The sequence below is a fragment of the Acanthochromis polyacanthus genome, chromosome 6 (genome assembly GCF_021347895.1).
Source record: "Acanthochromis polyacanthus isolate Apoly-LR-REF ecotype Palm Island chromosome 6, KAUST_Apoly_ChrSc, whole genome shotgun sequence".
Taxonomy (NCBI): domain Eukaryota; kingdom Metazoa; phylum Chordata; class Actinopteri; family Pomacentridae; genus Acanthochromis; species Acanthochromis polyacanthus.
Window position 1 is genome coordinate 27,351,588 of NC_067118.1, and position 23,108 is coordinate 27,374,695.

Consider the following 23,108-nt stretch of genomic DNA (forward strand, 5'->3'; position numbering starts at 1 on the left):
GTATGCATGTGTGATAGCACTAAAGTGTTTATGGGTATAATGTGAGAGAATAAGGAGTAAGACAGGTTCTGCATCTCAAAGCCACGACTTGGCATGTGAGGAAGGCAAAGAAGAAAAATGTCATTAGGACTGAAAACATCACACTGCAAAAACTCAAAATCTTACCAAATCTATTTGTCTTACTTTTGGTCACAATGTCTCATCCCACTGGATTTAAGATAAATTCACTTAAGCGGCATTTCAGCAAGACAGAAGGACTTGCATCTTAAATATCTTGTTAAGTGAAACAATGTTGAAATGATCTTGTTTAAACTCTCGTGTCGTCCTGTGGGTCAAATTGACCCGTTTTAAAGTTGAAAATGTGGGAAAAAAACCAAATATTTTCACAGTGAAAACTTCCACATTTTCAAAATTTTGAGGAAAATTTTAGAACATTTTTTTGATGGAAAAAAGAAATGTTAAAAAAATGTTTCTTTAAGAGCATTCAGAAAAAATTTATGAGTTCATTTTTAAATTTTGTCCTTAAAGAAAATATTAGAAGTTTTACAGATAAATATGGAATCACTTTAGATATTTGTAGAATTTTTTGGAAGATTTTTACTCTTTTTTGAAAATATTTACAATTTGCATTTTTTTATTTCTTAAATTTTTATTTCTTGCCAAATTTGTTTTTTTAAATAAAACTTTTAAGGGAAACCTTTAAGGAATTTTCTTCCTGAAGATTTTTGCAAATTTTTGTAAATTTGGGGATTTTTTTTGCTGAATCTTTGGATTTTTTTCAGACAAGGCAACAATATTGATTGTTGCCTGTAAATGAGGACAACAGGAGGGTTAAGTCACCTAAGCTTGACAATCCTGGTAAAATACACCTTAAAATAAGTTTTACCAGCTAATTTAAAAATCTCAATATTATACATATCATATCTTATTTCAAGAAATCTTCCCAAGCCATTTTTCACTTGTTCTATTGGCAGATTTTTTCACTTATTTCAAGGTAAAAGTTTTTTTTTAATAAGTTTATTTTCTTGCTTTGAGAGGGGCATTTTTCCAGTGCATCAGTGAGTGTCGTACCGATGACAAAGGCCTCTTTCGACTGGGCTCCGTGCTCGTCATACCAGGGAGGTCGGCCGGCGGTGTAGATGGTGCGAGTGCCTGTACGCAGCAGAGGAGGTTCTGTTTTGCTCAGAGAGGTGGTGCTCTTCCTGCGAGGGGCCCCGGCTGGAGGCAGCAGCCGGTCCAACGAGTCCTCCCCACTCCCACTGCAAAACGCAAACAGCAGGGCAGGTTAGAGCCTGAACACATCAGTCATCGAAGAACTGGGAGAGAAACTGTTACATGTACTTTCTGAAGGCCGTTAATCAAACTGTCTGTATTCTATAGATCTGTAATGGATATGTATTTATTGTCTGAATTATCCCTCCGAATCCCAAAACCCGTGAGTGGGTTTGAAAGGCAAAACATCACAAAATTACACCATTTATCAAAACCAGAAACTGTAACAACAAAAAGAACTGCCAGACTGTAAAGCAGGCCTGAACTACTCATCTGTGACGTTCCGTTTTATAAATAAAACATATTTGTAGTCTGCAGAGACACCATTCTGATTATTATTGATTACAGCTGTGAGCACTGGGAAAAAGGCTGTATATGTTGATTTCAAATTTTTTTCATTATTTGTGAAATAAATAATCAAAGTAATATAACTCTTTTTTCTTTTATGATTTATGGGATTCTAACTTTGTTTTTTAAAGTGGAACTGAATTGACTTCTAGTCATTGTTGTGTTTTTTCCATAGAATAAAATGAGCCAGGAGCAAAAAAAACAGCCAGGAAACTGCTTTAGAGGGTTAAAACCACATGCAGGTTGCGAGAGCATGTAAATAAATAGTGGTGCACAAACAATACTACAAACTGTTCTAAACTTGTAAGAACATTATGATTAAACGATCTTTATGATTTCAAACTACTGTATAACTGTGTGGCTGTAAACTCATAAGCCCATGTACGCAGTAAATTTCCATGACCCACCATGAAAATATAACCAGTTGGTTTTGCAAGCAGCTGGCTGAAACTGGCTGCTCAGAAACTCATAATACCACTGCTAAAGAATGTCCTGTAACTCATGGTAATGTAACTAAGCTAAACTGTTTCCACCTATTGTCAGTCACTCGTTCAGACTCTGATCTGTTCAAGTGACTCCTTATGCAAGTAAAACTTTGCTTTGACTTGAGAGACGACTGAGTATTAATTTGGAGAAGTTGGGACTCCACTGCAGAATTTTCGTGACACAAACCTGCAGCCATAATGAAGCTAAAGCTAACATTTCTAGTCACACATATGAAGAGACCATTTAGGATTCCTGTATTTCTGGGTATTTATCAGCTGGCAACTGTTGGATAACCAAACCATTTGTCAACTATCTTCAAAATGTACGACATTTCCAACAGCCTCAGCTGCACTGTGTGTTTACTGTTGCTTTGAAAATGTGTTCTTTAAACCGTTTAGAGGTGACAACCCACACCACAAAATGAGTCGCCTGAATAATGGGAAAATCTGGACTTCTTTCATCTCTCTTGCTCATTTTAAATTCCTCCCTGTAACTTAACATTTTCATCTTTTTTGTTGACAAAAATAAAATCTGCACAGACATATCTCCTGCTGCAATACTTTCATGTGTACAACACTGATAAAGTTTTCTCATATTAGTTACCAAAGACTTTACCCTGACTCTATCCACCTCCTGATCTTTTCTCTAACAGTGTGAGATGATAATAAAGCTTTTATTTGTGTGTCAACAGAAAGACCTGTTACTATTAAGCAAGACAGGAGATGTATTTAATTTTTCATATTTCTGTCTGACAGAGTGATGGCGCTGCGGTGAAAAAAACCATTAAGGTGCAATTTTAAGTGGGATGAAACCTGTAGTGCAAGAAGAAAATACTTCTGTCCCGTCATGCACAGACATTAACAGTGTGTTGTGTAAGACTGTTTGTGAGGTCAAATCTAGTTGGAAAAAAATGACTTAGACTTTCTTTTCTAAAGTTGCTGTTATGTGAAGTACAAATTTAAGGTACTTGAGTATTTTCATTTAATGATGTTCTAGAGGGACTTCTGAATGTATTTTGCACATCTTGAATAAAGAACTTTAAAAATATGAAGCAAAAAAATAAAAAAACAGCGGGGACAAATAGACAAATCAAATTTTCGGTGACTGAGATAAAATCCTTTTGCTTGGAGTGCATACAACTGTCTTCACAAGTGACTTTTATCAAAAAATATTAAAGATTTAATGGGTTAAAATTGTCAAATGCAAGAATTTTCAGCTTTTCTTTGCATTAGGTTAGAGTAAACCTAGTAATGTTTCCAGGTTTGGACATATAAAGATGTAACTTTGCGCTGAGTATTTGTGATGAAAAGAAGTCACTGCTGCATTTTACAGTTAAATAACTAACAGACTGAGTAAAATTATTCAGCAGAGAATATGATAAGCAGCAAAATGTGGCTCCACCTCAACCCAGTACCTAAACATTAATTATTACAGACACTGATATTCCATTGTACTATATAAAGAGGCACATCTACACAGAGTGAGACCGTCAGTACTTTCCTTGGTAATGGAGTATTTTTACACTTTGGTGTTGCAGTAATGGATCTGAATACTTCCTGCAGCCTCTCTGGTCTTAATGCTGCCCTTTGTTACTTAAAACACCACAGCTTAACAAAATCACGGTGATTAAGCTCTCAGCTGTTTACAATGCAACATGCAAAAGTCAGCTCAGCTCCTGCGTCACGCTCTCAGAGGACACTTTCAGGAACTAAAGTGGTTCCACTGGCAATAATTAGAAACTAGATTAGATCTCTGCCTGTTTCCTATGTGATGCACAGCTATGTCAAAATGAGACAAATGTAAAGTCTGATGAGTGTTGTATTTTAAAACGATGCAGGTCAGCAACAACACACAGCAGGCAGCTCTCAAGTCACAATCCCTGCAAACGAACCTGAATCCTGCACTTCCTCTGACCTCTCACCAGCCCCTGTTCTGTTCTATTTATAGTGCATACACATGTATCCACAGTCTGTGTGTGACCATCCTGCCTGCGCTGACAGAGAACAACATCAGCAACAACAGTGCAGTGAGTCAGATCCTACCTGCGGTCAGACCTCAGAGACCAGCACCCGGAGATCCGGGCTCCTGCACAATCCAGCAGAGTCAGATCTGCTTCAGATGACAACCTGCTGCCCTCCAGCTTGCCTGTCACCGTGGTAACCTCCCCAAAACAACAGCAAGCGTCACTCAGCGCTGACCGAGGTGGTGTGTAAATTACAGGTCTGTTTCCAGTCTGCCTTCACACATCTGTTATCTGTGAAGCCTCAGTGAAATGAGCTCCATGCTGCCGCCCATGTGTCCTCCTTTCTCTGAGAGTGACGGACTCTAAGAGGATCAGCGGGACACTGACAGCAAAGAGCTGCTTGGCTGGTATTAATAGTCACCTGTAAATAAAAAGAGTACAGGACGGACTTCTTCTGTTGATCCTTCCTCTCAGGTCACTGGCCTGATGCACAGAAACACAACAGAGCCAAAGGGAGGCCACCATTTATACAGCAACAGGACTCAACAGTGACAAATCTCCATCCAGACACTAAAATGAAGTCTAGCTTTGTCCAAAACCTAAAGCAATGGATATAAAAAGGAAAATAGTAGAAAGTCCTTCATATTTAGCCCTGATCCTTGAAATCCTCATCTATCAAAAACTGTTTGAGCCCCTCAATTATTAATATCGCAATAAACTTGTTTGAATTTTGTCTCCTGCTGCGACTTATTAATTTATTTGAGTTTTAATTATTTAAATTTCTCTGAGAATCTCTTTGATCAGCACCCGGTGTTATCATCTACAAATAAATTTGACTTGAATGCTGTCATAATGAGAATGATTTATACTTGAGGTACATTTTGTTGTTAATATTCATGAGTTTTTCCTAAAAATACCAGTTTAAATGTAATCTTTAGTATTTTCAGTGTTTGTCTGTGGTTTTGGTCGTGTCCACGTTGGTAGCAAAAACAGAGGACCAGGTGAAAATCCTACAGTCAAACAGGGTTTAAGCAAATTATTATCTAAACACAAGAAAACAAACAGCTGCCAGCTTGTTTTGTATTCTAAAAGAATCTTCTGAAATACTTGTTGGAAATGATAGATGAAGGGCCTTCCTGCAAACCTCCACAAGTGCATACGGTGCTTTTGCTTTACTAAAGTTCTGCAACAGCCCCACACTGCTAGCAAATCATCTGTAGTTTTAATGCGTCCACTAAGCTTCTCCTGATACAAAGGACAGGCAGGCTTCACCTGTTTGGACACAGATGATCAAAACATGTTTGTCTCTTATCGGTAAAAATCCTGTCACAAAACCGAGAGACATCTTTTACTGTTTTGATAGTTTTCTTTTTTTGGGGACTTAGCCACTGTAATGATAGTTTCCATCTACGCGTGTGTAAGTGTTCCAATAAAATCAGCTTCTCAAAGTCACTATTTTGCTGAGCATCTTCGGCCTACCTCCAGCCAAGATAATTCTGATTGGTTTAAAGAAACACAAGCAACCCAGAGCTCTTTTATACACTGCCCGTCCAAAAAAAAGTCACACACTCTAATATTTTGTTAGCTTTTAGTACGGCACTCGTTTGCTGTGGCATCGTTTCGATAAGCTTCTGCAATGTCACAACATTTATTTCTGTCCAGAGATGCATTCATTTGTTGCCAAGACCTTATATTAATGATAGGAGAGTCGGACCACTGTGCAAAGTCTTCTCCAGCACATCCCAAAGATTCTCAACGGGGCTGAGGTCTGGATTCTGTGGAGGACAATCCATGTGTGAAAATGACGTCTCATGCTCCCTGATCCACTCATTCACAATGTGAGCCTCATGAATCCTGACATCGTCATCTTGGAACATGCCCATGCCATCAGGGAAGAAAAACTCCACTAATAGAAAGACCTGGTCATTCAGTATATTCAGGTAGGCAGCTGACCTCATTCTTTGGGAACATAACGTTGCTGAACCTGACCAACCACAGATCATAACTCTAACCCCCACAGGCTGGTAGACACTAGACATGATGAGTGCATCACTTCATCTGCCTCTCTTCTTACCCTCATGCCCCCATCACTTTGGAACAGGGTAAATCTGCACTCATCAGACCACATGACCTTCTTTCATTGCTCCAGAGTCCAATCTTGAGCAAATTGAAGTCCTTTTTCCCCAATTAACCTCACTGATCAGTGGTTTTCTTAGAGCTACACACCTGTTTAGTCCCAGTCCTTTGAGTTCCCTTTGCATTATGTGCATGTTGAAATGTTCTTACTTTCACTCATAAACATAACCATAAGTTCTACTGTTGATTTCCTACGATCATCTAAGAGTTTGTTCCGAACACATTTGTTCCTCGAAGATGTTGGTTCACCACTATCCTACATGCTTCAATAATGCGTTGGACGGTTCTTAACCTAGTTTTAGCAGTTTCAGAAATCTTAGCTGTTTTCTTTGCTTGATGCAGGCCAATAATTTCACCCTTCTGAGACAGATTAACATCCTTTTCGTGACCACAGGATATGTCTGAGAGAAATGAGAAGCTTCTCATTGCATCAGCTAGGGTTAAATAAGTTGTTACAGCTGAAATATAATCACCCATGCAGTAATTATCTAATGTGAGGCTCTTACCTATTTGTTTCATTAAATCGAAATGGAGATTTTTTTTTTTTTTTTTGGACAGGCAGTGTATTTTCCAAAAGCACAATGAGGTGCAGTCAAACTATTCTGACAGAGACTATCTGTGCATTTTCCTGTAATTTCTGACCATTTTTGTAAGCCAAAAATGCCTATTATGCTTGAGTAAACGAGCTTTCAATTTAAAACACAAAAAATTCCACCTTTAATTCCTAATTATTTTGGTGCTAGTGATGTTTTGCTATGCAAAGAAAAATCTTGCATTGCAATGTGGCTATTTCTAAGTGATCTGAATACTCCTTCCACTACTGTACTTACTTCCAGCTGCATGCAGACTGTTTGTCAGGAAACTTGGAGGGTGAAAAATAGTTTTTGCATTATTAAAAAAATATCTATAAAAGGCTAGACTTTCAAAGGTTTATTCAACTAAAAAAAAATCTACATAACGATACTGAAAAGCGTCTCCTTGGCCACTGTGAACACAACGGAGCAGGTCTATTAGAGGTAATTCAGAGGTTTTCTAGTGGGTTCTCATCGGAGAGTCTGTGACGCACAACTGTGTCAACATGCAGCTCACCTACTTCTGAAGAGATCAACATCTCTGCTGTTACATCACCGCTGTCAGGATGCTGCTCAGCTACTGAACGCACATTAACACACACAGAAAGGTTAAACTGAACACCAGGGATAAATCTGTACTGACATCTTTGCTCCGTTTGGAGGAGGAGGATGATGATTGGGGGCGTCAGTGTGGTTACATTACAGGATCAGGACGCTGCTGCTGCGGACTACATTTAAAAACGAAAACCTGCACGAATAATTTCGGAACCAGGAAGACAAACACAGATGAAATTACTGGTAGTGTCAGGTACCTGTCCGAGCGGGACGACATTATTTTCCCGCACTCCGCTTCGCTTTGGATCCTGCGACCTCGGAGCCGGCATCGGCTGGCTAAAGCCATGGATGGATTCCTTCTTAACCGCACCGGGGGATTGTGGGTAATGTAGTTTATCATCACATGCTCCTACACAGTCAAGGGCAAACGCACACATGAAAACACACAAACCAGAGCAAGAGGGTCAAATTCATTCCAGTTCAAGTTCCACAATTTGTTCTGAAGTGGGCTTGAACAGTAAAATCAGAGCATAATACCCTATAAATAACAAAAACTCCAAATGTTTCCTTTGTTTCAGCGCATCAAAATGTTCACATTTAAGGAATATCTTCGTACAAAACATTATGAACAACCTGAAATTTCTGAAGAAAAATATACGCAATTTCAACCACATTCAGTCTCAGTTTATCGTTTACACACTACAACTTTCAGATCACAGAGTGCTTACAAAGGAACACAACATTAAGTCACATCTGGAACTGAATGATATAGTATTTTACTTTACGATCAAAACGACCAAAGTCAGCCAAAAAAACCAACAAAAATTAGACAAAATATTACAACAATGAGACGTAGAATGTCAAAAAATGAGACAAACGCCATGAAACAAAACAAAAAAAGAAACAAAAATTAGACAAAAAGTTTCAAAGCAACAAAAAATGGACAACACAAGTGAGACAAAAAAAAAACACAAAATGACACAAAACAGCGAATAAAGCGGAACACAAAATGACCAAAATAATCCAATAAACAAGTTAATCAATAAGGAAACACAAAATGACAAAAAAAAAAAAATCGATTAAAAACATGGGACGAGTCAGACAAAATATTACAAAAATGAGACACAAAATGACAAAACGAGAAACAATGAGACAAACAACATGAAACAAAAAAGAAACAAAAATTAGACGAAGTATCAAAGCAACAAAAAAATGGACAACACAGGTGAGACAAAAGACCACAAAACAACAAAAACAAAACGGCGAATAAAGCCAAACACAAATTGACTAAAATAAGCCAAAAAACATAAGCGGAACAAAAAGGAAACATAAAATGACAGAAACATGAGACAAACAACAAAAAAAGACAAAATATTACAAAAATGAGACACAAAACAACAAATGAACAATGAACACAATCTAGTATTTTACTTTTTAATCAAAACAATTTGTCAGGGTTGGGATATTTTAAAGTTTTACAAATTTACATCTCCAGTTCAAGTCTCTCTGTAATTTTTACACTTTACAAAGTCGTCCTGTGGGCCGGATTGGACCTTCTGGAGGGCCGGTTTTGGCCCACGGGCTGCATGTTTGACACCCCTGATCCAGAGGTTTCAATATACACACTGACAAAAATAAAAAAATCAAGAAAAACAGCATTGACATTTTCTGACTTTTATTATTTTTCGGACATTAAAAAAAGTTCCAGAGAGAGAAAGGGGAAGAAAACAGTCAAGGAGGAATAATAATCACAGCACAGAGTGAGAATTTGACAAAACAGATTGTCATGATGCTTTTTTCATCAGTTCATAGTCAGTCTGAGAAGATGAAGTCAGTTTATCGTGCAGATGACGAATGAAAAGCTGCCACCTTCCATTTAGCATTATTCTGGAAATCGCTGCTTGCTGGATGCATTTATCCCACAGATCTGGTTCACATTTCAGTTTATATCATGACATTTCCAGTGTCCATGTGTTCCAGCTATGATATCCTTCCAAAGGAACCTGCAAAAGACAGAAAGATGATATTAAAATGTCCCATATTGAGCCCCTATTCAGCAAATTAATGAAAGTCTCACGTGTCGTGATGATATGTTTTTAATTTTCAGCTCAAAATCCTCTGAAGATGGTTAATTTCACGATGAATGTATAACACCTTCTTCAAGCCGTGTTCTAAATGACCCACTTCGGTGTCTGGAGCTTTAAATGCAGCTGCTATTCATTATGCCTCCTTCAGGAAGAAGACTCTCTCTGCAGCTGTGATTTATAGTAGAGAGAAACAGTTCACCACGTCAGTCGACAGATTTGAATCAGTGTGCGATACCAGGACTTTCCATCACTTAAGTTTCTCCGAGTGATTTTTTAAAAATATAAATGGATATAATCAAATTCACAGCACAGCCATTTACAACTCATGTGTTTGGTGAGTTTGTCAGACAACGTTGTGGTCATAAAATCAACAGTTTAGCTTGAGCTTGGAAAACTGCTCTGAAGTTTCAGTCTGTATTTCATACTCATTTCATTGTGTGACAATGCACTAAAGCTTTAATTTTCAATCACACATTTTTTCTATTCTTTTTAAAATTTGCATTGTATTTTTTAATCAGATTAAAAAAAGACAAGCAAAAAAAATTGCCACAACACAAACATATCAGCGTCTTACATTGGTTACTGACTGCTTATGTTCTAAATATAGTCAGTGAAAACAGACAATGGTTGAACATCTGTCAGACCATCATATAGATCACTATTTACACCCTCACACTCATATCAACCTCGAATGGCCTCAACTGAGAAACAATGATTGTGAATTTAGTGAACATTCAACGTCTCAGTGAGTTAAACTTCCAAACGTTCTTTTCTAATATACAACATATTGTTTATTGAGCTCTTTATGTTCTGGTGGTGGATTTTGTTACGCTGTTTGCAGTTGAAGCTGTATCTCTACAGAACTGATAGAACAGCAGTGTTAATCCACTCATCTAACTCTAGCAGCAAGTGCAAGGAAAAAATGTAACTGTCAAAAATGGCAAACTCTTCCTTCAAAGTCCAGGTTTGAGAATGCAATGTTAAAAATTAAAAGCATGCAGACCTCTGCTGAGCAGCTGCAGGTTGCGTCCTTCCTCCTGCACCTGCAGCTGCAGCACCTGTTGCAGAAGCTCCTGTCGAAGTGTCTCTTGCACTAAACCCATCCTCTCCAGCTTCTCCCCGTTCAGACGCAGCAACGCACGACCTGCAAAGTGAAAGCAGAAGGTTCAGACATTTATATCACTGGACTGTGAATTTTATCTGTCCTCCAGTCATACTCATGATCATAGCAGTGCGACCTGTGATGGCATGGTGGGAAAACGCCTCCACGTAGGTCAGGTAGTTGTGTGGACAATGTTTCTTGAGCCATTTACAAACATCTTGTTGTGACCAAAGAACGACAGGACGGATCAGGCTGGGCTGTGTGGGGCTCGTGTGATAAATCCCAAAACTATCACTGGAACGGTACTGTGGATAAACAGACAGGAAGACACACATATAAATACAGAGATAGATTAAAGGAATACTTTCACTTTCTGGGAGTCAAGTTTATTCACTTTCTTAATATGAGTTGATACCACTGTGCTTTAAAGCTCTGAACCAAAAGCAGTTTCCAGTCTTTATTAGCTCCCGTCACATTTGGAGTCACTGTGAGCTCATTTTTTAAAGCAACATAAAGTCCTGCACTGACAGAAAAGCAAAACTTACATTTCTTTTATTATTTTTTTCTTTGACAAAAAATAAAAAAAAACCTAAAATAAGTAATATATAGAACTGGGTGCCTACAGATGTTACCAATACTGAAAAACAAAAAATAGTTCCTCTATATATTATTGATGTTTTACTACTAACATTTGTTTACATACTTGTGTCCCATCTGTTCTATGCTGTGCTGTGTGATTCATTTGAGGACCAAATAACAGTTGAAAATAGATAATTCTTCCTGTTTCTGGCTCTCATAAATGATGCATTGTAACACTGCAAGTAGGTTTAAAAGGTTGAAGTATGAAGCTGTTATACTAAGTTAGCTTAGCATAACAGTAAAAACTGAGGAGGAACAGGATGTCAGCTTGTGGTTTTTTCAAGCTGTGTGTATAATTTTTTTCTCAGTTGGGTGCAGCAACTTTTTGAAGTCATCCTGAAATTGGCTCAGACAGTCTCATCTACATAAGAAGGCTTTTAACAGAGTGATGTGACCTGGAAGTGGCAGCGGCAGCCATAAGAGGATTCAAAGGTTTTGTTGTCATATACAACACTAAACAAGTTATCAGTGTAATGAAAAAGCTTTTTAATTTTTTAAAAAAAGACAAAAAGGATAAATAATAAACTAAAATACACAGAGTTCAGGAGAAAGAGAGAGAATCTTCCACGGTGGGTCCATCTTGGACAAGACATAGATAACAGCTGGTTGAACAATTTGGAAAAGTGCTATGATGCTTCCTTTCTCATATTTTTTTAGCATAAGATACGCTGGCCCATCCTTCACAAAAAGAAAAGGGGAAATTGATATTGCACAACTCCTTGCAAAAGCGACATTCAAAGCAACGTACCATTTGTGGCAAATCCGTGTTAGCAACATCCATCATCCCATGATTATTGTCAGACTGATGTGAGGGCAGAAAGATTTCTTTGTCTTATCCCCTTCTTTGACCTCATGACATTTGAATCATGCATCCAAGTGTTTTGACAGTTTCACCAGAACCTTTATTACCTTTAGAGAAATGGTAAGTTAAGATGGCAGCTCGCCAGCAGTTGCTGCGTACTTTTCATACAGACCTGAGGTGTGTCCTCTAATTTAACTTTGACTTAATAACAGCATTTCTTTACGTCCCAACACCAACATATTCACAGATGAAACAAAAGGTCCATTCACATATTCATTCATTCCAAATTATATAGTAAGCCAGAAAAATATTCAGTATGTTCCAATACACAGTATATCAAAAATACCACAATGTCATTCTACATCAGGTTAGATTTTTTGGTATGCAACATGCCTTTCTGGCCTTTTTACCCACAATCCTCTGTGCAGCTATATCACATACACCGATCAGCCACAACATTATGACCACTGACAGGTAAAGTGAAAAACATCGATCATCTTGTTATAATGCAACGTTCTCCTGGGAAACCTTGAGTCCTGACATTCATGTGCATGTTTGACATGTAGCATCCACCTAAACATTGCAGGTCAATCCACCCCCCAATTCCTCACCCCCCCATGGCAACAGCAGTCCTTGATGCCAGTTTCTACTCTCAGCAGGACAATGCATCCTGACACAGTAAAAACTGCTCAGGAGTGATGTGGGGAACACGTCAGAGCTAAGGCGTTCACTCGGGTTCCACACTTCCCACATCCAAATCTTATTTAGCATCTGTGGGATGTGACAGGATAATCCTGATGTAGGTAAGTCCCACCCTGCAACCCACAGGACCCACAGAATTCACTGCCACCATCCCAGTGCCACAGGACATCCTCAGAGGTCCTGTATCCATGCCTCACTGGGTCAGAGGAATTTCAGCAGCATAAGGGAGATCAACACAATATTAGGCAGGTGGTCATAATGTTGTGGCTGATTGGTGTACGTCACAGTGTCTCATGGGAGTATAAATAAGCTTCACACTCCAGACTGTGGCAGTCAAAGTTACGGCACAGTATTATGACGGAACAATTTGTTCTAATTGTATCATACTACATGAAACAGTACATACTTGTTGGGCAGCTGTAGTATGTACTGAAAGTAAAAATAAAAATTGCAGTTTGTAATTTGACAATCTCCCTTTGGTGCACAGCAACAATTCACAACTGTCAGTGGCATTTAACTCCTCAGAGAAGGCACCAATGAAACTCCTACTGAAAATACATCCAGTAGAAACACACACAATACAGACCCTGGTACAAGAGTGAATAAGTCAAACTATTCCTTTAAAAAACTGTTGCTGACATTAGACACTAACGTGGTGTGATCAAATCCACAAACCCAGGTGGTTTTCCTTAACTGTACATGATGTGTAATCTTTGTGAATCCAGACAATTAGTCAAACATCTGCTGAACATTTCATATCAGACACTACAGTGGCAGGTAGATAGGCCTACTACATAGTGAGAACTGACTAGTTCAGAACTCTGCAAGGACACATTTCAAACTCATTACAGCACACGGGGATGAACATGACCATATGTGATGCAGATCAAACGTTCTGTGTAGATGCGAGCTTCAAAGTTTCCTGGACGATCAGCGAATTAGCAGCAGCAGCATCTCCTGCATAAGTAGCGGCACAGAAAGCGAAGTGTAGACCAGCCTGATCTTCAGATCCAGCTCTATAATCTCACAGATGTACAGGATGTTCCTTTGATCAGCCAATCAGGTTTAAAAAATTTAGCAAGTTCACCATAAAGTTCAGCATTTCTGGAACTCAATATTTTATGTGATATGCTGGATTAAAAAAAAAAAAAACTTGGCTTACATTAAGAACATTAACTTTAAGAGTCAATCGGGCAAAGTCCCTGCTGGAGGTCTGTCAGAGTATCTTGATATCTCTCTGTGGTAAAGTAACATCCTCCTTTTTAATCAATTTAAACTTCCAGCTAAGAAGAGACATTGATTCTTAATACACAGCAGCTCAATGCTGTATAGTTGATATTGCAAAAATATGTTTTTATGTATGTTTGTAACACGTGAAGTTCCACTCAAGAAAGTCTGACATGCAGGTGCATTACATCATAATGTCTCAAACTGTTGCTGACCATTTTATTCACAGCAATAATAAAATTAATATTACAATTACAATATTACAATACATGAATCACACAGAGCCACAAACAATCGCTTAAAAAAAAGAACACCACCAAATATAATTCAAGTATAATAAGCACTCATTTGTCTTACTTAAACGTAAAAACCAACATGGCACATTATCCTACGTTGTGATTTACTCTCAATATCCAATAAATAAAACAGTAACAATTACCAGACATTTTTATTGGCCCCACATAGAACTTATTTACTCTCTGAAGCCCGAAAGCCAAGTCACCTTTAAAGATTTTGCCAAAACTATAGCATTTATCTGAGTCTTATTTTCTATTTTCCAACAGTCTTTGACTTAATAATGTATGAATTTTATCAGGAAACTTAACCAGATCTACCCTCCCTTCTATGTCTCATTAAAATTTGAGTTTAGTACTAACCAGATTTTTGACAAATTTGACAAACTGAAAATATAAGTAAAATATCTACAGTATGTGGAACCTCTATTTTTTTCCAGTATACTCAGAATGTTGTACAATCCTGATCAGTTTTTGTGAAATAAATAATTAGAGAAATTCAGCTTTTGTTTTAGACAACTAGTCAATTGTTGTGTTATTTCTATAGAGGTGCAGGACTTTGTATTTCAGTGAAAAATGAGCCAAGAGGGAGTAAAAATGTGACAAGAGCTAAAATACAAGGAAAGCGTGTGGGGTAAAGAGGGTTAAAGCTGCAGGACAAAGAATTCCAAATGTGCTTTTTGTTTTATTTGTTAAAAATCTCTTCACATCCAACAATAAATTAAGTGTTCTGATAATAAATGGTAAAATAATCTGCTATCTGTGGCAGCCGCAGACCTGTAAAGAGCCGGTCCAATCACTGCATTCAGCCAACATGAGTCTACGAGGCTAACCTGACACATCGCTAATGTTGCTAATAATTAAGATAATGCAGCAACAACACAAGATTGGATGTGCAGACATATTTTACAGTTACACTGAAACCAGACACATCTGACACTACTAAACATCCCATTTGTGCATCTTTCAGTGCTCGTTGTGGTCCCATCCTCCTCTAATTTCATCAGGCCATCTTTGTGCATAAATCACCACCACCTAGTTGTGAGCAAGTCTTGCTTGATGGTATTTATCTTCTGAGTCTATACCAGCTTCGAACTTTTGACAATTTGTGCACGTTCTGAACCGTTTGTATTTTTAGACTTGACATAGTTTAAATCCACCACATTGCTTCCACTAACTTTTTGCTTTGAAATTCTGTTTACGTCTGCTGTTTCTACAGTCCTTTATGATCTACCTTGACAAATTTACCAGTAAATCGCTTTTTATGGAAGGTTTCATTTGTATTTATCTACAGAAGAAACTGAGCAGCTAAATAGAGAACATTTATTTCTCTTAAATCACATGACGCTGATGGGGAGAGTGATCTATTCTGCTATATTTGCGGCTCTATGCTGCTTTACCAATTACTGTTTTTTATCTTAGTGTTTGTTGTGTTGAGTCTCGTAGGGATGTCAGAAATGATGTGTTGTATTTTCAGTGAAGTCCTGCAGCTGCTGTTGTCGTGACACAAAATGCAGTTAATGAGGATCTAAATGAGGAAAGATGCGGAGTACCAACAGAAAATCAAGCTGTTTTTTTTGCCTCCTGGCTGACTTCTCACCCATCATGGACACATTTTTAGTAAGCTTAAGATTTAATCTTTAAACTTCACTCTCTACACTCTAAATTTCCTTTATTTTTACTCGTAACAAACATAATATTTCTCACTTCACACCCTCATTTTTGTAACATTTAACAGCCGATTTACGCTTCTGTATGGGTGAATGTATTCTGAGGGGTCACATAAAGGAGTGGCACCTAAAATAGTGTGTTGATTGATTTTATGATTCATTGTTGGTGAGAAGAGAACACTTCCCTCAATTCATTCACATAAAATGTATGAGACTGCATTCATAATGCGCTACAATCCTCCGCTTTCCAAATGTCCCCATTTCTGTTCGTTGGTTTATTCATTATTTTCATTTTGTGGATAACAGGTACAGTCAGTGATTCCGATTCTAAATTGTTAAATTTAGGGACTCTCTCTTCATGGTCTGCTAGCTGTCAGCTCGATGTGTGTGCTGAAAACAGATCTGGTGTTCACAGAATTGGATCAATGCACACAATAATATTCCAGTGAGTCCTTTGCACATTTGGCAGGGAGAAGAGAACACTGGAAAAATGCCCCTCTAAAATCAAGAAATAAAATTTATTTCAAGGAACTTTTACCTTGAAACAACTGAAAAAAAATCTGCCAACAGAGCAGGCGAAAAATGGCTTGGTAAGATTTCTTGAAATAAGATATGATATTTAGAATACTGAGATCTTAAAATTAGCTGGGAAAACTTATTTTAAGCTCCATTTGACCAGGATTGTCAAGGTTAGGTGTCTTACAATAAGCCAGACATGCTGAAAAAAATAGTAGTTTTTCACTCAAAAATAGATTTTTGCTTTCATGTAACCTCCTAATTTGAGATGTTTTAACCCTATTTTGAATTTTCTTGTAAAATACAACTCAAAACAAGATAATTTCAAGATTGTTTGACTTAACAAGATATTTAAGATGCATTGTCTTAAAACAAGTCCATGCATCTTGCTGAAATGCTATTTGTTATTATTCATCTTAAATCCAGTGGGATAAGACATTTGACTAAAAAAATAAGACAAATAGACTTGGTAAGATTTTGAGTTTTTGCAGTGATGCGAAAGGAGAAATGGGGGTGAAGAGGGTTTTGATATTTTTAAAATACCTATCATAATTTTATCCTGCTGAATTTTATCTTTTAAGTGTTGTAATTATTATTTTTTTGACTAAGGTGTATATAAATGAACTTATGTATTTGCTTCAAATTGTATTTCTTGTTTGATCAAGCAATCCACAATCAAAAAATATTACTTTTTAAAAATGCAAATCAAAGACTTACATGAAAAAAACACATTAATTTATTTAAAGAAACAGACCAAAACTGTATATAATGTCAAAAAGTAGTAATTTCCTCTTTTATTATGCGTTTTTTTTAAAGGCACTCTTGTTTCCAGATTCTTTTTCATTTTTCTCAAACCAACATTCAAGCTGTGGTAAAGAGGAGACTGATACAGAGTGGAAAAGTGAAGAAGAGCAACATGTAAAAAAAACAAACAATAAAATGAGGAAATGTGGAAAAGCTGAACTGTTTAAGAAGTAAAAATGCTGTAGACATGTGACAGCGTAGCACAAACACACCCCACTGATTAAGTTCATGCTCCTCAAGACAAAAATAAATCGACCACCACATTATGTTCATCCAAGAGGATTGAAGCAAACAAACAATGCAGTGTATACAGCTCTGTTATCAGCCCGGCCCAGTTCTATGTTTGCAGCTTTAGCCTCAGCTCATAACAGTCTTTTAAAAAGCCTTTATGGGGTGAAGACAAAGGCATGGGCTCTCTGACTTGAACCAGGGGCTTTAAATGAGGCCAGCCTGCAGCACAAATGGATCGTCTCCGTTGACGAAACTGACTGCGAGCAGACAATGTTGTATCAGATAACGAGAAACTTTCATTCAGACTGGAGCAGAGCGCTGGAAGTGGATATGACGATGTTTCACATCAAAACACCTATAAAAATGGCTAACTGTTTGTTATCCTGCAACAACAATCACAGAAAGAAACTATTAGGCTTTCAGTACCAAACTAAATTCTGTTTCTTTCTGCTCTCAGTCAACAGAAAGTGGTGCTGCAGCGAGTGTTGGAAGACCTGTGCTATTTAAAGCTAAGCTAAAAGGATGTTAGAGCCCACCAACCCGCTGGGGACAGAGCGACTTCCATTCTCTGCTAACAAAGTGCCCATTTGCAACAATGGATGATGACCGACTGCATTTGCCAGACTATGACTTTTGCTTTGAGACTTCTCTGCACAGAAATCTGAGAAAAGAGTTGCTGAACGCCATTGTGTGCCGTCTGAATGTTCTCTCCTACTAACAAGACAGGAAAAAAATTTACTGAGTGATTCCTCAAGTAAGCATTAGAATTGTTTTGAGTTTGCATGATGCTACCACAGGAATCCAGTGAAATGAATGAAAAAGTAAAGGGTTGCAACGGCTGCAGTTTATGTAAATTACAATAACTACTAATAGCAACTTTGAAGTATTTCAAATACAGATTTGTACAAACTGAATGACTACACTTTGCATTTATTATTAGTTAAGATTTTCCTTGATGTTGCGCAAGGAAATAAATACTCAAGCAATAGTGCAGCTTGTACATATTTTTGCCATTTTTTGAAAATTGAACACATCACTGGCTCTATCCATCAGCTCTCAAGTAAAAAGCTTTTTAAAACCTCTTTTAAACAAATAGATGGAGGCATTATTTACCATGAATAATTTAAAGATAGAGTGAGATGCTAATTCAATACTTTACAGTTTCAGTAATTATTTCCCAATGGTCTGTCGCTGTCTGTTCTTTGTATGTGCCAAAAACAAGTGTGTTTGTACACAGCCCTGGTTCTGTAAATGGGAAACAAACAAAGTGGCTCAGATTGATCCACACAACACTATTACTGCATGTCCTGTGCACATTTATGCTCCGAGGGAAAGGAGGAAGTGGGAGCCAGAAGGATGGTGAATCTGGCTCATGCCAAGAATCAACAATCTTGATACTTTCAATCCATTATTTTAGTATTTAGTATCTGCCAATCCGATTCAATTGCATTTTCCTAAACCACACACACTTCAAGTATTGTAGATTAGTTGTAGCACCTGGTTGCTGTTTAGCACAGTAGCAGCTAGGAAGGTGGTCACTTGGACTACATGCACTTCAGTGTTGGCAAGCAGAGAACATTGGAGGGTTTAACTAGTAAAGTGACACTGTAAGAAAGTCTTCTGTGTCACTTAATGACCTTGGGCCAGCACTCAATGTGTTGGAGAATGACGGCAGTATTCTGTAATAGCTGCATTTATCCAGAAAATTATTCAAATCTAACATCCTGCACAAATTGTGTTTTTCCTTTAAGACACCCGTGTGACAGTAGATGTAAACAAAGAAGGTTTGTGTGGAAGTTGACAACTAGAAACCATTTGGACTACACTGCTAAGACTTGGCACTGACTCCTGCTAGATGTTATGTTTCATCCATGTTGTTTCAACAACTACTGATGAAGTAAGATATCCGTCCCACAACACAGGAAGAAGGAGGCAGTCTGCCTACCTTAACATGTCACTTTGCTGGGTCCAGTTGTGTTAAAACTCACAGTAATTGATAGTTCCATGACCTCAACACACTGTATGTACGATCATGATTTCAGTCATGACACAGTGGGAGGGAGGGTTCAAATCACAGATGTTACTAAGCAACACCTAATAGCACTGCAGCTGGGCGACAGTCTGTGTGATTTTTGGAATTTAAGCTATGCTGAAAATGACTTGCAGTTCCTCCCACATAGTGACAACATTAGCAGTCTGTGATCACACTATTGTCAATACACAGAGGATATATAAAAGGATTCTAATTTCAGTTTGACTTTAAGCAATACCAGTTACGTTATGGCCAACATCATCATGCTTAGTGAAGCAGAAACATACATATCTCTTTGAGAAAGAACCTCAGGGGGTTATCACAACATGAGCCAGGTGTGCTGTTTGACGTGTTGAGGTCATTTAGGTGTTCAGTACCTGCAGGGCGTCGGTTCCCGGCTGCTGCAGCAGCTTCACTGTTCTGCCTCCAGCCGTTTTCTGTCCGCGGCCGTCATGCCAGGTTAGGTTCCCACCCGTCCGTCGACTCAGTTGCTGCTTAAAGTCCTCAGGCAGAGCCCTGTACTCCACAGCTGGCCTGCAGAAACTGAAACTGGACGCAGCTGTGAAGATAAAGGCAGGAGGTGCAATGATTATACAGCCAAACCTGCTGACAACGTAAAAACAGCACGAGACTGGATCTGCAAAAAAACTCCCTCACTTTGCGAGGGAGTAACAAAAGCCAGAGTAGAACCCATCTGGACACCCCATCATTTAGAGATGATGCTCATTATGAAATGCCTGCTTGGACCTGCTCTACTGACACACACAGAGCAGCACGAGGCCCGGACAAGCTCCTGGGTGAGTCTCGGAAATCAGTGTTCAGGTACCCCAATTACTTTGTGAATAGCTTGTAGGCGAATGTCAGAGTTGGAAGGCAAGCCACTTTCTCATCATTACGAAGAGGCCTTCCGCCTGCAGGCAAACATCCAAGCCCACTCAACAGCAGGTGGCTTCCCAACATCCAGTAATTAAAGAGAGTTTGGAACTACAGTAAACACGCCGTTACTGGCACGGATTCTGGCAGAAAGCCACGGGTCATTATGGATTCATGTGCCAGATTGGAAGGATTTTCTTAGCGTGTTTGAAGCTATGTGCGCATCTGTGTTTGCATGTGTGCTAATGCGCATTTTCAATATCTTACGCTGACTAAGAGAATCTGAAAAGAGGACAGAACGAAAGAGACTGTCAGGGGAGAACGAGGATTGGAGGAGATGAAAGAGTGCCTTCGTTTTTTTCCAGCTTTGTGCCTCTCCTCTCCGTCATTCAACGTCTCCCACTGAGAGCCGAGTCCCGCCATCATCAAGGGAAAGCAGCGGCATCAGGTTATTATGAATAAAACTTGGTATGCGATTTGTGTTTCTTTGAGGTTTTACTCCACCGCTGTGCACGTACCAACCCTCCCTCACAGTGTTACTCGCCCACGCTTCTGCTGTAAACACAAATGTGCCCCTTTCATGGATTCAATATGCATAATTAAGACCACTTGTCAGAGCCTTTTTTCATTTCATTTCCTCTGGTGTTGCTCCTCTACGGGAGCAAAAAGTTCTCATTAACCAACACACACATACAGGCTGCCAGCACTGGATAGAAAAACACTTTCATGGAGCCAAACCTTCCTAAACAAACTGTGGCAAGTGTCTAGTCTGTCTGCAATTATTAATGTGGCATTCAGGAGTCTCTGCTGTAGATTAAAGCTCTGCTTAGCAGGGGTTTAAAAAATTCTGGCTCTAGCTGAAATAGCAGTACATATTCATCTCTCAAAAGTATGTATGAGGGTTTTAATGAGTAGCTGCTGGGATTATATCCAATTTAGAGGAATTTATAATCAGTCCATGCATAAAAGTGACCACAGCAACGTGATTCTAGTGATGTCCTTCGCTGTCCTTTCAGCACCAGGACAATGAGCATCAGCAGACCACCCTCTATCCTCCACTTTAGTGCCATAATATTCCAATAACGTCTCTGTAGTAGGGAAGTTTTAGCCCTTTAAGTGATTTTTTTTTCTTTTTTTTAACCTCAGACACTGTTCGTGAGCTGCTCTGTATGACAGCACAGCAGGCTGGCAACATACCTGATGAACTGGTTTAGCAAGTACAGAGTTAAAGCAGCGAGCTCTTGCGTGTTTTAAGTTCCCACACGATGGATTGATGTGGAAATGTAACCCACAGAAAGCTTCCTACCGTCCACAGCCATGGTGTTCAGCGCTGGAGTGGATCTAGTGAAAGTCTCCCATCGTCCTGCGTCGTCCTCCTCCTCTTCCTCCTCTCCTCTCCTCTCCTCTCCTCTCCTCTCCTCTCCTCTCCTCTCCTCTCCTCTCTGTGTTCACCAACAAAACTTTCAGTGAGGTCTGGCAGCAGCGGAGACGCTCCACATCCTCTCTGGTGCTGCTGGTCCGACTGGGTAAACGCAGTAAAAGCCGCTCCGGTGGCTCTCGGTTTGTGCTGTTGGAGTGTGCGGGCTGAAGTTACTGAAAACGGGCAGGAACGTCCCCGAGCAGCTGGCTGACTGGTTCCTCTGGCTCATGAGCGCGCAAGCGCGTGCGCGGCGTGTGTACTTGCGTGCGTTTTTGTTTTGTTTTTTTTATCCGTGTCGTGAGAATCGGACGCGCGGCTTTTTCTCAAGAGCCCGCATGAGCGCAGTGAGCTCAAAGTGCAGCCCCGGGCCCTGTAATTAAAGCAGCCAGTGGAGACTCTACAAAACAGCCGGATGAAAAGGCTTCTCATCACTGCAGCATCCACCATAAGGAATTCCCCTTTGCCTCTTTCTTAAAGAAAGGGAGCTCTGTGCGCGCCTGTGGGCAGCGCGCCCTGCCCGAGATGGACCCTCTATGTGAGGTTTGTGCTGAGGAGCTGCAGGACAGATATGATGCTCCACCTGCAGAAGACCCACTTTACTGATCACATCTGGTCCCACAGTGAACGGTAGCTGTGGAGGAGGTGATCTGTGGTCTCCTGTTTGTCACCACAACAGAACCAGACATCACCACGATTCAATCCATAGGCCTAATACGAATAATAAACAAACATAACAAAAATCCCACTGTATTCATCCTCGATGTCGTGTGATGAGCATATAAAATATACACTCAACAAAAATACAAACGCAACACTTTTGTTTTTGCTCCCATTTTTTATGAGATGAACTCAAAGATCTAAAACTTTTCCCACATACACAATATCACCATTTCTCTCAAATATTGTTCACAAATCTGTCTAAATTTGTGATGAGCACTTCTCCTTTGCTGAGATAATCCATCCCACCTCACAGGTGTGCCATATCAAGATGCTGATTAGACACCATGATTAGTGCACAGGTGTGCCTTAGACTGCCCACAATAAAAGGCCACTCTGAAAGGTGCAGTTTTATCACACAGCACAATGCCACAGATGTAGCAAGATTTGAGGGAGCGTGAAATCGGCATGCTGACAGCAGGAATGTCAACCAGAGCTGTTGCTCGTGTATTGAATGTTCATTTCTCTACCATAAGCCGTCTCCAAAGGCGTTTCAGAGAATTTGGCAGTACATCCAACCAGCCTCACAACTGCAGACCACGTGTAACCACACCAGCCCAGGACCTCCACATTCAGTGGGGTTATGGTATGGGCAGGCATCTGTTATGGACGAAGAACACAGGTGCATTTTATTGATGGCATTTTGAATGCACAGAGATAC

At 39.2% G+C, this 23,108-nt stretch overlaps 2 protein-coding genes and 1 long non-coding RNA gene across 4 annotated transcripts in view; 1 reads left to right on the plus strand and 2 right to left on the minus strand.

Annotated features, from left to right (window-relative positions):
* Positions 1-7,701, minus strand: part of uckl1a (uridine-cytidine kinase 1-like 1a) — a 21,158-nt gene extending 13,457 nt beyond the window's left edge. For both annotated transcript variants that reach the window (XM_022187813.2, XM_022187819.2), the window contains exons 1-2: positions 7,590-7,701; positions 1,072-1,259 (exon numbers count right to left, since the gene is read on the minus strand). In XM_022187813.2, coding sequence (XP_022043505.1) covers positions 1,072-1,259; positions 7,590-7,678 — 277 coding nt within the window. In that variant the 5' untranslated portion in view covers positions 7,679-7,701. The remainder of the gene's footprint in view (positions 1-1,071; positions 1,260-7,589) is intronic.
* On the plus strand, positions 7,598-18,315 carry LOC110946282 (uncharacterized). Its single transcript, XR_002595238.2, has 2 exons — positions 7,598-7,715; positions 17,863-18,315. It is a non-coding gene; the product is annotated as an uncharacterized LOC110946282 (long non-coding RNA).
* On the minus strand, positions 8,991-22,298 carry samd10a (sterile alpha motif domain containing 10a). The gene is made up of 5 exons (XM_022187830.2): positions 21,617-22,298; positions 19,815-19,996; positions 10,658-10,826; positions 10,423-10,563; positions 8,991-9,335 (listed from the first exon to the last, which is right to left on the minus strand). Exons 1-5 carry the CDS (start codon positions 21,627-21,629, stop codon positions 9,313-9,315), a joined length of 528 nt encoding a protein of 175 aa, XP_022043522.1. The 5' UTR covers positions 21,630-22,298; the 3' UTR covers positions 8,991-9,312.
* Positions 22,299-23,108: the final 810 nt, after the last annotated feature.

Coding starts and splice junctions, on each gene's coding strand:
- samd10a (XM_022187830.2), bottom strand. Junction 10,827..19,814: donor CGGGAACCGACGCCCTGCAG/GTACTGAACACC, acceptor GTTTATCCACAG/TACCGTTCCAGTGATAGTTT. Junction 9,336..10,422: donor CCTGCAGCTGCTCAGCAGAG/GTCTGCATGCTT, acceptor TGTCTTTTGCAG/GTTCCTTTGGAAGGATATCA.